Here is a 13967-nt window from a genome sequence, read left to right as displayed (position 1 = left end):
CATGATGCAAAATGAAGTCCACCAGTCGAAGATGGAATGTGGGTGTGGGCTATACTGAGTAAGAGTTAGATGCCAAAGGATGATGATTTACTGCACATGACTACCCGCCCCCCCCACACACACAAACACATTTCTTTGCAACCACCATGAACTATCCCAGTCTGTGCCATGAAGCTATATATATCTTGTATATAGATGGATAGATCGAACGATCGATTGATAGATAGATGGGGAATTCAAGTGGCGTTGAATTGAACACAGGCCTGCACCAAAGCGAAACAACACTAAATGTGTTCAAAACCAAACTGAACCCCTCCAGTGAAACCAACCTACTCCAGATGTTTGAATTTTGCATATCTTATTCACTGACAAACGATCATAAAGTCTCACTCTTTACTGACGGTTAATTACTTGTGAGGAATCCAGATTGAATTTCTGGTTCAAAACTATGGAATGTGATGAGATTACAAATCTTTCGAAATAGAGTGGGACCACATGGAGTCTGTTGAATGAAACTCTGCAGGTGCAGTCACTACTATGAAAAGTTATTAGACACCATACTTGACACTTTTCCAAGAGCCAAAATTAGCCAAAAGATGAATAAGTTAAAGCTAAGCAGCCACCCCCATGACATAAAATATTAATTTCGTTGTGTTCAACACTACCTAGAGGGTCAGTTAAATGTCATATGAAGCATGTTAGCATCAGCATGCACCTAGCACAGTAACATACCATACCACTTTATCTACATTGCAAATTTAATAGACAACAAAAGTTGGCACTAAAGTGCTGTATCGATCGCAAAGAAACAAACCTATTAACACAGTGGTGAGGGATTGTTTGCCGGTCATGTTTAGCACGTTTATAAGACAGTAAATTAGCCAAAAGATGAAGAAGAACCTAAAATAAAAGTATAAGCCACCACTTTGAGTTAATATATTTCCTCCACAGATGTAGACACCTACAAGTCGATTAGATGCTATATTAACCAGCACATCAGTTACCGTTAGCCCGCGGCAAGCACAGTGGCAAGAGATTGTTTGTCGGCCACGTTTGAGCCTTTTTTAAAAGAGCTCAAATTGCCAAATGATTAATAAAAGACGCTAAAGCTAAAAATCAGGGAGATTTATGACATTATGTAATTGCTCCACAGATGTCGATACTCGGCAGTCTTTTAGATGATATATTAGCATTAGCATGTGACTCGCAAAGCAGCCAATTAAAGTTTGTCAGCCACTTTAAACAATTTTCTAAAAGTTGTTTTTATTAGCGACTGTAAATTAGACAAGAGACAAAAAATATTAATGTAAACAGTCACACCCATGAGCTAACTTAATGATAAGGCAGCACGTTAGCATTAGCCTAAAATTGGCAAAATTGCAACAGATCGTCAGCCATGTGTGACACTTTTCCAAAGGCCCTTTTGTTCTTTAAATTAGCTCAAAGATGAAATAAATAAGCTAAAGCTATGTAGCCACCACCATGAGCTTTTTGTTTGCTAAATTAGCCAGAAGACAAAGCAGAATCTAAATAACACCTCAATGCGATGACCTGGCAATAGCCATTTTAGCATTAGCCTGCAGGTGGAACAACATCCAGAGATTTTTTAAATACATTTCCAAAGCCTTTTTTTCTGGCTAAATCAGCCAAAATACACAGAAGAGAAGACACTATTATTGTTATGAGCTAATACCATCTCTGGAGAGACATTTGAATGGCATGCATCAGTGACTTTTGTGTGTTTTCACTTCTCTCCAGGGAGACTTTCGCATTTGTCACAGGGTCTTGTCTTTCCAAAAATAAATGTCTATCCATTTTCTATAGTGCTTATCCTCTTTATGCTTGTGTAGAGCCTACCAAGCTGACTTTGAGGCTATAGGCAGAGTACACTCTGAACTAGTCACCAGCCAGTCGCAGTGAAAACAAACAGATAAAAACAAAACATCTGGCTTCTTTGAAATTTTCCATTTGAGAAACTTTGTAGACTGGGATGATTAGAAGAGGCAAATATGTACTCAAGTAAAGTGGGCATTTGCCTCTCCAAACAGTTATGTTACAATTCAGTAGTATTAAATACCGCAGTGCTGATATTTTAAAATTACACGGAAGGTTACAGTTTATACACTAATCACAATTTCAGAAAGTTAATAGGGTAAAACTGCAGCCGTTTCAATTGGAAAAAAACACCCTAAAGAGAAGCAACCCCTTAAAACATCTGGCTTCTTTGAAATTTTCCATTTGAGAAACTTTGTAGAGTGGGATGAATAGAAGAGGCAAATACAGTATGTACTCAAGTAAAGTGGGCATTTGCCTCTCCAAACAGTTATGTTACAATTCAGCTGTATTAAATACCGCAGTGCTGATGTTTTAAAATTCCACGGAAGGTTACAGTTTATACACTAATCACAATTTCAGAAAGTTAATAGGGTAAAACTTCAGTCGTTTCAATTGTAAAAACACCCTAAAAAGAAGCAACCCCTTAAAAAAGGCTTTTTACGTGCCAAAAACGCCTGCTTCATGCCATCACTGCGCAATTACGCGGTACTCACAAGGGGAAGCGGTGCGCCTTGCTCCAGATGCCCAACAGTATCCTTCGGGTGCTAGCGCCAGTCGCCTCACCTGCGTGACTCCAAAGGAAATGTGGAAGTTCAAGCTTGGGCTTTTCCCGCTTGTACGCACCTCAGCGGAGGCATTATGACACGCTGAAAGAGAAACAACACTTGAAGTAGGAGGACGAGATGGAGGAGGGAGGGAGGGAAACAACTATTGTGGACATTTACATAACAGAGGTTTCCATTCAATTATATTCAATAAGATGGCTGAAGTGACATGTTATTTATTGTTCCTAACAGTTGAAAAACGAGTTACAGTTGTGTAAAAAAAACTAAAATAAAGTATAAATACTCAGCCTGTGACAGACAGTAATGGAGATGGAAGAGTTTCTCGTGATATATTTCTGCCGTTAAGCTCTTTATTTAAATGCTATTCGCGTAATTGTGTTATTCGGGAATGCACTATTTTTGTCTGAGGCAATTCGTAGTGCAGCATTTCCTTAAACACTGGTTTCTCAACAGTGTTGCGTGACTGCAACTCTTTCCATAATGCCAATAACCCTATCTGTGAGCTGTTTCAATTGCAAGCCGTCAAGAAATGGACGGCCCTCCATGTTCTGCCGTGTTTATTGTTCCCAGCTGAAGAAATTGGGTTGGAAGCTTTTTTTCAAATGGACGTTGAGGTTTGTTGTGTTTTGACCTTCTTCACAGACTCATTGATAGCGCGTTCTGCATGTTCATCTGACTTGAATCCAAAATGTTCCCACACCCCCATGGTGTTAGACTTTCGAACTAATTCCAATTATGCTGCTCAACTTTCTGTGATTGCACAACTACAGCTGTTGTAAAACCTACCTTTTGAGTACTCTCTCTGCTACAGCCCTGTTCATGCCACTTATATGTATGTGTCACCTCCCACAGCGGCAAGCAAGTTGACTTAAGGGAGGGAAAGAAGCACCGCAAATGAATGTTGATGAGATTGACACACACATCTATATCAGCAATTTAGAGTGATAGACGAATAAATAAATGTTGGGAGAGGTAAGTATACAATTGACATGACATGAGAATCGCGAATTGGTGCCGATTTCATTTGATACTATGCCATGACATTTTCCAAGCTTAACATCAATGCCTTGGTTCAAAAAAAGGCTCTTCACACGAGATCACAATGCGGAATCAGAAAAATCGATGTAAGGAATTTATATATAATTCCATTGCTCAGCTTGTTCAGATGAGGAACACTTTGATTTCTAGTTGTAGATTTATCATCACACCAACTGCCCTCATTTTACATCTTTTAATCTTTGCTGAGTTCTTCCTCTTGCTCCCCTGTCTGGCAACTCCATCCTCTTCAGTCATCTCTCTTCTTTCGATATACTCGACATCTTTCCCCTGGCCGTGTCCAAACGATCAAAGTCTACTCCCACTAATTCTGTCCCCAAAAGATCTAAGTTTGGCTGTCCCTCCGATGAGCGACTTTTTAATCCAATCAAACCCGGTCACACATAAAGAGGACCTCAACATCTTCATTTTCGCCATCTCCAACAACTGCTTCCAGTTGTCTCTTCAGTGACACAAGTCTCTGAGCCATGCATTATGCACAGACTCCTCTGTCACATAGCACACCTGACACTTTTCTTCATCCAACAGATCCAACCTGCGTGGATCTGTTCTTTTCAGAATCATAATCATATTTATTGGCCAAGTATGTAGAACACACAAGGAATTTGTCTCCGGTATAACACGCTGCACTAGTATCATCGTAAACAACAAAATCATTGAACCATTTTAGAGTAACCAGTAGTTTTGTAGTACCATTTTGTAGTACAAGAAGAGTGACTACGTCAGTGACTGTTTAAGGAGTTAATGGCTTGAGGGAAGAAGCTGTTTAAGTGTCTACTGGATTTGGTGCGCATGGATCTGTAGCGTCTGCCTGAGGGGAGTGGCTGAAAAGGGTGGTGGGCAGGGTGCGGGGGATCCAGGAGGATTTTCCGTGTCCTTGTCTTGATTCTTGCAGTGTGCAAGTCCTCAAGAGTGGGTAGGGCGGTGCCAACGATTTTCTCCGTCCTAACTGTCCGTTGAAGTCGGATTTTGTCCTTTTTTGTGGCGGCCCCAAACCAAACCGTGATGGAAGAACACAGGATTGATTCGATGACTGCCGTGTAGAACTGTCGTAGCACCTCCTGTGGCAGGCCATGCTTCCTCAGCAGCCTCAGGAAGTACATCCGCTGCCGGCCCCTTTTCAGGATGGAGATGGTGATGGATGGTTTTCACCTCCTTACTACATTCTACATTGTTTAAAACTGTTGGCACGGAGTATTAAAGTCCTCCGCATTATCTGTTCTCCCTGTAGCCTCAGTGTTCCCCCCTTATTCAGTCTTACTCCAACTAATCTTTAGCACTCTCCTTTCCAATGCATGAGTCCGCCTTTATAAATTCCTCCACCAACTCCCTGCTTTCAATGCAGATCAAATGTCATCTGCGAACATCATATCCATGTGGATTCCAGTCTAACCTCATTTGTCAGCCAATATCCATCACTACTGCAAAGATGAAGGGGCTTAGACCAGATCCCTGCTGCAGGCCCACCTCCAATTTCAATCCGTCACACCTCACCACTGTTCAGCTTCCCCAATGCATGAAATGAACTATTCCAACAACATAATTCTCTGCTTCTTCAGACTTCGTCATGTCGTACGACAGTCCCTCTCTGGATACCCGTCATCAAAAAAACATCAGTCACTATGGCGAACGACACTGGGTCCGTTCACTCGCGGCTCGTGTAAAAACATTTCAGAGCATGACTTTTTAGCCAACTAATTGGACGGAAGGACACTTCCAAAATATGTCAGATATTAAATCTAATTGTGTGTGTATATATATATCTTCCGAATCGCTTGATCCTCACTAGGGTCGCGGGGGATGCTGGAGCCTATCCCAGCTGTCTCCGGGCAGCAGGCGGGGGACACCCTGAATCGGTTGCCAGCCAATCACAGGGCACACAGAGACGAACAACCATCCACGCTCACACTCACACCTAGGGACAATTTAGAGTGGTCAATCAGCCTGCCACGCATGTTTTTGGAATGTGGGAGGAAACCGGAGCACCCGGAGAAAACCCATGCAGGCCCGGGGAGAACATGCAAACTCCACACAGGGAGGCCGGAGCTGGAATCGAACCCGGTACCTCTGCACTGTGAAGGCGACGTGCTAACCACTGGACTACCGGGCCGCTGTATATATATATCTATATATAGATATAGATATATATATGAACACTGTTAAATTGACCAAACACAAACACAAATTCTTATTCTTTGTGATGTTTAACAAAGTATGAGCCGGTATTCCAGTTTTAGTCCTTTTCCTCGTAGGATGCCGCGCGTAAGCACACGCACCGCAAACAGTGAGGAGCGTGGAGATCTTCCCATGCCCTTGCGCCCTTCTGGTTGGACTGAGACGTCTCCCACAGCCCAAGCTTGAAATAGACTGCACCCCCAAAACCCTTCACACACACTTGTATACACACACACACACACATACGCATATGGCCAATATGAAAAATCATCAAAACCCACTTCTCATAGGTCAGTTTGTCAGAAGAATTAGGCGCTCCTATTAATGCAAGTTAAAAAAAAAAGATGATTAGCATGTTAATGCCAGTGGGCTAACAGTAGAACAGAAGAAACTTGGGCGATCCCTCAGAAGGTTCGTGCTCTGCCTCATACATGCCAGGAATTTTTAAGCCTTTAGAGGCGAGAATAACGTTCGACAATTCATACTAATTTACAGTAACATAAGAAACCCTCCACTTAAAATGGCCGAAATACCACACTATTAAGATAATTTGGATTAATTTCAGACTGATTAAAATAATTGCACAAAAGCTCAAAAAGCTAATGTAACACAAATGTCTCCAATTCAAATAGACCACCTGTCAATAGTGTGGTTGGTAGTCGCCTCCTTTGTTGCAATACCCTCGCTGCAGCCCAAATTGCCATGGTGGTCAAGAGCTATATTTGAATGAAATGGAAAATGCACCAAAAGAGGATCCCGACTTGGAAATCTCGACTACGACCAACACCGGTCTGTATTTAAAACAAACAAACAAATAAATAAATAAATACACTGGAACACATGGGGCAAACTAAATGGCACCACTGTGTTTGTTCAGTGTGAAGAACTGATCTAGAGTATGTCATTCTTTCAAAAATATTTTGACACAGACCAGTGTAATGATTGCCGCTATGCACTTACATTGCATGCAAATTTGTCTGAGGTTGTAATAAAGTTGGAGGCATATTGTGTCCAACTCAGAACGTAACCAACCAAAGTTGCTCTCATCACACACAAACGCACGCAGTTTTCGTCCTCGGAGTAGGACTTGGTTTTTTTGCGCTTTATCAGACATACACCAAAGAGTCGAATGTGACCTTTTCCACAATGCAAGTGTTTCTGCTTTTATCAAGCCCACCATTTTTTACTTCTGTAAAATGAAACAACTTTTTTTTCAATTTTGAAATAACTCACAGAAATTGTGGAATTAAGAGTAACTTTTTATGTTTGACAATTGTGGCTGGAAAGAACTGTATATGAACGCAATGACGGCTAACTGACTTCCACTGGATTTTCATTGTAAAGGGGATGAATGCACAATGAAAGATTTCAATTAAACATTACAATGCGATGAACATCACAATATTAATATTTTCTCCAAACAATCCTAACATGAGGTATGAATGGCAAATTTTCCCTTTGTTACGTTATTATTACTGTGGGTGGGCGTTTTATTTTTTATTGTCCTACCTCATTACTGCCACCGAAAGCATCTTTAATTCCCTTTGTTGCCTTTAATGGCCGACCTTGCAATTAAAAAAGGTAAGACAAACAAATGGGACAAAGTGTGTGAGTCAAGCAGATAAAAAAAGAGCAAATGAGGTTACCACAGCGGGACCAGACGTACTTCCCTTGACAAGCCTGAAAGAGCAGACCAAAAGAAAAAGCTCATTTTCCATCACCATTGATTTATTCCATTTGACAGCATTTTTCCATAGGTCGACCCGAAAGCTCAGCCGCCCGAAAATTTCATTTCAACTTTCGAAATGAAGGCTCACAAAGCACTGAAAGTTTTATCTGTTCAAGTCTTAAATGGCGTGTGGCCACAATAAGGCAAATTGGTTTGCCCAATTAACTGCCATAGCCGTAATGACTCTGGACCCCTTTTTGCTTACCTCAAATGAGTTTCAAAGAGAAACACCTTGCAAGTTTTGATACACTGAATGGGAATGAAGCGCATGATTAACTAATTTGGTGTGCTTCTGGGGCATCCAAAGTTGCATGATTCCAAGTAGTGATCGTAAAGGAGGTTTAAAAAAAATAATAATATAATTGTTGGAAGTTGTGCTGTAACAGTGATGACAAGTCTTGAGGTGTGTTTTTTCTCTCAGAGTTCTATGATTCCGCTGTGGTGGGAAGAACTCGCACAAACAGAGTTTTGGTGTCCAGAGATTTGACTGCAGAATCAGCCGGTAGTTCTGAAAGAAAAAAAATGGCAAGATTCATTGTATTGATTGTATCCGTGGTCTCTTTTCCACTGCACAGTACCGGTTTGGCTTTGCACATGCAGTTGGCTTTCCCGTTTGAAAAAAGTTCCACAAAATAAAAAATAAAAAAGACCAGCGTTGAACAAAACAGTTGAATATTGCTTATTAATGTGTAATTATTTATAAATAATCAATTATTAAAACCTTTAATACAAATATTGGTAAATGATCAACACCAATAATTCATAGAAATAATTATTTCATGAGAAATTTGTCAAGGACATTCTGAAACTTATTGGAACTATTCTTGAATGAATGAATAAAAAACAGAAAATGGAAAAAAATATCAAAGCATTTTAGGTTAAAAAGACTGAATTTATGCATCTAATATTGCAGGACTCTTGACAATTTAAATGCTCAGAGTGGGCTGCATATTTTCCACCCCAGGTCTAGCGCATTTACTTCTCAGCATTTTAGCCATTGTCAAAAGATATTAGATATGAAAAGGAGATTTGAGGGCCACTGTGGCAAAATGGAGACTGTGGCGTGGACTACTAGAGCAGCCAAATGACAAGTTAAGTTTGCACGTGTATTTAATTTGGCCATTTCAAGCAGCTTATCCCCAAATGTTACAATCACAAGAAACTGGACTCGGTTTCTCATCAAATGTTACAAATGAAGCGACAATGACCAATCTAATCGATTGCCGGCATCATTCTTGATCTTACCCTGGCTGAGGTCCTGGTCCAGGTAGAGTCTGAGCCGCCTGCCACGGAGGCCGAACACCTTGGCGGCCTCCGACATCAGGCTGGAGTAGTCAAGTCCGTTCCGGGCCACTGGGTTGACCAGCAGCAGGGTTCCCACTTGTCCCGTTGTACACTCTGCAGGAGATGACCATGTAGGGAGACAGGTACACATATTTGACTAAGTATTCTAAAAATGAGTGTGACGTGAGTGTGGAAAAAAACCCAAACAGAATAATGCATGAGTAACTATTGAGGCTGTTAGGTCATATCCAATTACAATTTCAAGGTTGAACGCTCCAGGACTCTGATCAACCGCCATTTCATACACCGCTACCTTGACTTAAAATTTATGGGCATTAAATAGAGGTAGCGAGATTCAAAACAAGCAGCGGTTTTAGCAGATGGCGGGGGAAAATAAATATAAACAAAACCAAAAAGGGGGCCCAAAAAGACGAACTACCATTACCATTAATGTTAAAACAATGCAAACGACATAGGGGCTAATGAAACTAGCGTAGATGTTCTAAAGTTATAACCCTTTAAGTGCTGGATATTTAAACACAAATGATGTTGGTGTAGGCCAGGGGTACCCATTAGGTAGATCCTGATCTACCGGTTGATCTAAGACAGGTCCCAAGTAGATCCGAGGAGTGTCGAGAAGAAAAAAAACAAACAAACATTTGTGTGTCTTTGTACATGTTAGCAATATATTTTTTGTGTTAATATACACTGCACACTAATCAGTCTCATTTTCACAAAAAAAAAATATTTAAAAAATAAAATAATAGATTATCCCGCGGGACGCACAGTTCCAAATAATGTGCGTTTTTGAGACTAAGGAAGTTTCTCAGTAAAAACCAAAAAAAAAAAAAACTATGACACACGCACACGTGCCAAGATCCCCCGCAGACGTGTTTATGATTCATCAATTAAGGATGGACAGACCTGCTTTTGTTCTAAGCGCTCTCTCGCTCTCTCTCTCTCTCTCTCTGAGCCACACAATGGCTGCATGACATTCTGTTTTACATTCCACTAATATGATGATAGTAACTTTTTATTTTGTAAAATTCTTGCGATTATGCACTCTTATTGAAAAAGCCATTAGAAAAAACTGTTGGTGTTTTATTGGGAACGGGAATAGCTTAATGCATTTCTCATGTATTATTATTATTATTCATTTCAACATGGAAACATGGAAAGATGAATACAGATTATTTGATTCAGAAGTATGTTGATTGTGGTCACAGAACGGATTAAACTTTTTGACGACAGCTATTGTTCTAATAGTTTAATGTTCCTGTTATATTGGCAGATAATTTTGCTGAGTCATCTCATTACGTGTACACTTTTTATAGTGTTTTTGTAAGTTAGGGTACCACTTTTCTGCTGTGTGTGTGTTCTCACCGGCGGGTTGTGCGTCACAGAGTATCAGGTTCACGTAAGGACACACGAGGGCGCTGCCGGAGGAGGCGGGCCCGAGGGAAGCCGCGTCTGTTGCCACCGACAAGGTTTTACCACTCAGTGCTCGCAAGTCTGCTTTACTCGACAATTCTGCAGTAGAGAGGAGCATTGCCGTTAAACATAACGCGTGCACATGGGAGCAGTTTTGAATGTTTGGACTCGTGCTCACCTTTGCCTTCGTGAAAGAGTTTGAGCGTGACGTTATTGGTCTCGAAGATGCTGCCGCACACTATTTTCAACTTGTCCACGTCCAGCCCATTATCGCCTTTCGGATTCTCCAGAAGCACCACCCCGTCTGCCAAAGATGGTCATAAAGGGGTAACGGCCAATGAATATTTCATATTCCAACTTGTAAATCTTAATAAACGCTTGACACCAAACTCCAAGAGCTGTCGCTTTGGCGTTTTCTGAAGAAGTTGTACAGCACACACCCACGGATTTAATGCAGCAGCTGCTGTCACTTCTAAACATTAACCACCTCATGACCAACAACATTTTTACAACAACTATATACAGTTACTTTGTGTAAAAGCAACCTCGGGCAATGCGCCACATGCTACTGCTAGACCTTTTTCTATTGTTGTAGTTTCTTTCTTTTTTCCGTTCTACCTTGTTCTTTGCCATTGAGTTTCACTCGGAGGTTGACGTAAGCACATGCTGGACCGCTTAAAGCGGCCCGTGGGGTTGACGATCCCTTTACAATCGTTAGCTCCAAGTCGGAGCCCTTCAGCTGCAAACATGGGGGAAAAGGCAATATAAGTGAAGAGGGAATAAAAACACTTCCAATACGACACCCCGTAACACTTAATTGTATTTGGTAAAAGAGGGGAACCTCCACAGTTAATCTACAAAGGGTTGTCCCACAGTATAATATCAATAATAATCAAGTGGTGATGAATTATTAAAAAACAACAACAACAATAAATTTGAGTGTTTACTTTCAGGGGTTCCACTGGTGAATTACAAACTCGTACCTGCGTCATCTCCTGGATGATAACACCGGCACCCTTTGGAACCGGGTAAGGCAGGAGTGGCGCCTTCGTTGTCGCCAGGATGAAATCCGTGTGAGCCTGGATCACCGAACCCAAGTACTCCCCATCTGGCTGACAGCGGTAGTACACTGTGATCTCATCCGATGGCACCAAATGGCCCTGAGTGAGAACATACAACATGAATTTGAACACAAATAAGCTCCTCAAAGGATATCCGCCTGCTTCATATTTTTGATAAGGGAAAGAAAAAATTTTATGAAGGGTGATGTAATATTCTAATAAGAACGTTAAATCTGTAGGGAATGATCACCTAAAAAGAAGGTAGCGAGGATGGGTTTAACATCACAGGAGGATGACATGAAAGAGGGTGGGATTAGAAGGGAACGTCGGAAAAAGAGTGTGAGAACAGATAAAGACAAAAAAAAATGGATGAACGCGTTTGCAGCCTCGGCTAACCTTGGCAGCTTCAAAAGCATTGATTTCATCCTAATCGGGAACGCTGCGTATTGCATGTGTGGACAGATGCAATTTCACGACTGTATCACAAACACACGCACACACAGCTCAAGGGCAGAAAAATAAAGTTAGCGAGTTGCAGTGGGGCGCTCAATCAATGGTGGAAGGTTTATAGGCTCTTGCCGCCGAGTCAAGGTAATGACCCTCTGCTGATGGGGCTACCACTCTGATTGCGTGTGCGGATTGATAAAAAAAAACAGAGAGAACTCCACTTAAGTGTGAATCCTGATGAAGAATGTGTTGACCCAATACTGCGAGCAGACAAATAAAAACACCCACAAGCACACAAACAGAGCAGAAGTACAAGCGAACGTTGGGTAAATTAATTCCCATCCCCAGTGTGGAACATTCCTCACAGATCTTGGGGCGTGGGGGGGTGCTTTTTTGAAATAAGAAGTGGAATTCGGCCTGGCTGGGATCCAGCCAGCAGCACTGCAACTACTACCGTGTGCCTCGGATGGAAAAAACTTGTTTGTTTCTTGAGAAAACAAGAGGCTAATCCGTCTTTACTCCCCGGTTGCACTTCAAAGGTCCAACGCTCGAATCTGAAAGGGGCCAGCGCATAATTAAGCCGCCATTAATCCCGCCTTATGATGGAGAAATGTCTGACTGGGACACTGCAATGGAAAGATTTTGCAAAATTTGCATGAAAGCATAAAAAAACCAAAAAAAATAAGGTAAGAAGGCAAAGGAAGGCCATCACAAGGGTCGAATCCCGAAAAATAAAACGGTGAAAGCTGAATGGAAATTGGTGGGCAGAAACTGAAAAATTGGCTTCATTATCCAAACAATTTGGAGTTTATTTACAATTAAAGAAATATAAAAACGATGCCTTCCGATCCACAATTCGCCCCCGCCTACACAATATGAAGTCATTTCATTCGGCATGCTACTAATGGGTTGAGAATGTTTGCTGGTGTGACCCAGAAAAATGGACTAAATTGTGCCCCTTGTGGATTTTTTTTTAATGCAGCCAAATGTAAATGTAGTATCCTGAAATTTAATAGGCATGTCTATCCTGAGTAGACCCACAAAAAAAGTCTCAAGAAACTACATCCCAAAACACAGAGGAACGTGGCTATTTTAGTATTAAGAATTCAATATTTTAGCTGCCCCCGACAAATTATTTCTCGATAGCTGTCTTCAGAATGTTTGAAAATAATAGCACTCACCAACAGTGTCTCAAATTTACACAAAATCAGGCACATCATGACAGTATTCATGAAAATCTTGAAAATGTTACCGTTGTGAGATTTGGACCAGTGGAAACGATTATATTTTGCAAGGTTTCATAAATTGCGGATGTTTATTACGTTTCAGTATGCACCAAATGGCAACATTGGGAAATAGCTACGTGCCCTGAGTTATTATGTGTGGTCGTCAGCCTGGCCCAAATAAGACGTGTGGCCCCACCTTCTTGCGTAGTTTCTGAATGCGGTTGATGACCTCTCTGGCCACACCTTCATCCACCATGGACTGGTCCGGAGAGACATCCAACAGCACCAGCACCTATGACACAGCCAAAAGCACAGATTGTTATTGATCAGCCAACAGCAAGCAGACTGCGTGCATGGCCTTATGTACTGCAGACTCCCAATTGAGCTAATCCAATAGTAGTTTCAATTCAAAGGTACACTTTGGAAAACAATGTATTTTTACTGTCTTATGTGCAATAAACAACTCAACCCCACAGTAAGTCAAAACAAAGTCTCTAAAGTCACAAAAACACACAAGATCCCGGGTCCACGGATTCATGTTTGCATTTCGTTTTACTTTCTGTGGCTTTTTTTAAAGCGACACTTATTCCAAAAGAAGGACCAGCACCATTTAAATGTGTTGTTTTGTATTTTACAAATAAAAATGGATAACTAACTTCTTTTTACACTTGTATGACAGTTAAAAATGGAAGAAAGGGAGACTAGTGAGGCATCGTGCAACGTGATTGACCTTAAATACACTTTTGTCGGTGATGAATGAGTGTTTGTTTCAATGCTTTAACTTGACTGGTGGTTAATTTTTATTGATACGCTTGGATGACAGTTCAGGAAGTTAAACAGGATGGCTTCAGATTTCAGGAAGTCAAAATTAAGAATTGAAGAGACATTTTTAAGACCTCTTGAGTCAAGCACAAGATATATCATTTACAAAATCTGA

The 13967-nt window shown here is 41.1% G+C and overlaps 2 protein-coding genes across 2 annotated transcripts in view; both read right to left on the bottom strand.

The window, feature by feature from the left end:
* The window catches only part of atp2b2 (ATPase plasma membrane Ca2+ transporting 2), a 96820-nt gene extending 94254 nt beyond the window's left edge, over positions 1–2566 (bottom strand). Inside the window, exon 1 of the mRNA XM_052075530.1 lies at positions 2550–2566. The gene's annotated coding sequence lies outside the window, so the exon portion shown is untranslated. The remainder of the gene's footprint in view (positions 1–2549) is intronic.
* Positions 2567–7561: 4995 nt separating this feature from the next.
* The window catches only part of iars1 (isoleucyl-tRNA synthetase 1), a 36225-nt gene continuing 29819 nt past the window's right edge, over positions 7562–13967 (bottom strand). Inside the window, exons 28-34 of the mRNA XM_052075526.1 lie at positions 13227–13322; positions 11280–11456; positions 10915–11035; positions 10475–10600; positions 10249–10395; positions 8827–8979; positions 7562–8089 (exon numbers count right to left, since the gene is read on the bottom strand). Of these exons, the coding sequence (XP_051931486.1) occupies positions 8007–8089; positions 8827–8979; positions 10249–10395; positions 10475–10600; positions 10915–11035; positions 11280–11456; positions 13227–13322 (903 nt within the window). The 3' untranslated portion in view covers positions 7562–8006. The remainder of the gene's footprint in view (positions 8090–8826; positions 8980–10248; positions 10396–10474; positions 10601–10914; positions 11036–11279; positions 11457–13226; positions 13323–13967) is intronic.

This window comes from Hippocampus zosterae, chromosome 9 (genome assembly GCF_025434085.1).
Source record: "Hippocampus zosterae strain Florida chromosome 9, ASM2543408v3, whole genome shotgun sequence".
NCBI lineage: Eukaryota > Metazoa > Chordata > Actinopteri > Syngnathiformes > Syngnathidae > Hippocampus > Hippocampus zosterae.
Note: the sequence above shows the minus strand (reverse complement) of the source record. Positions and strands in the feature narration are given on the sequence as shown.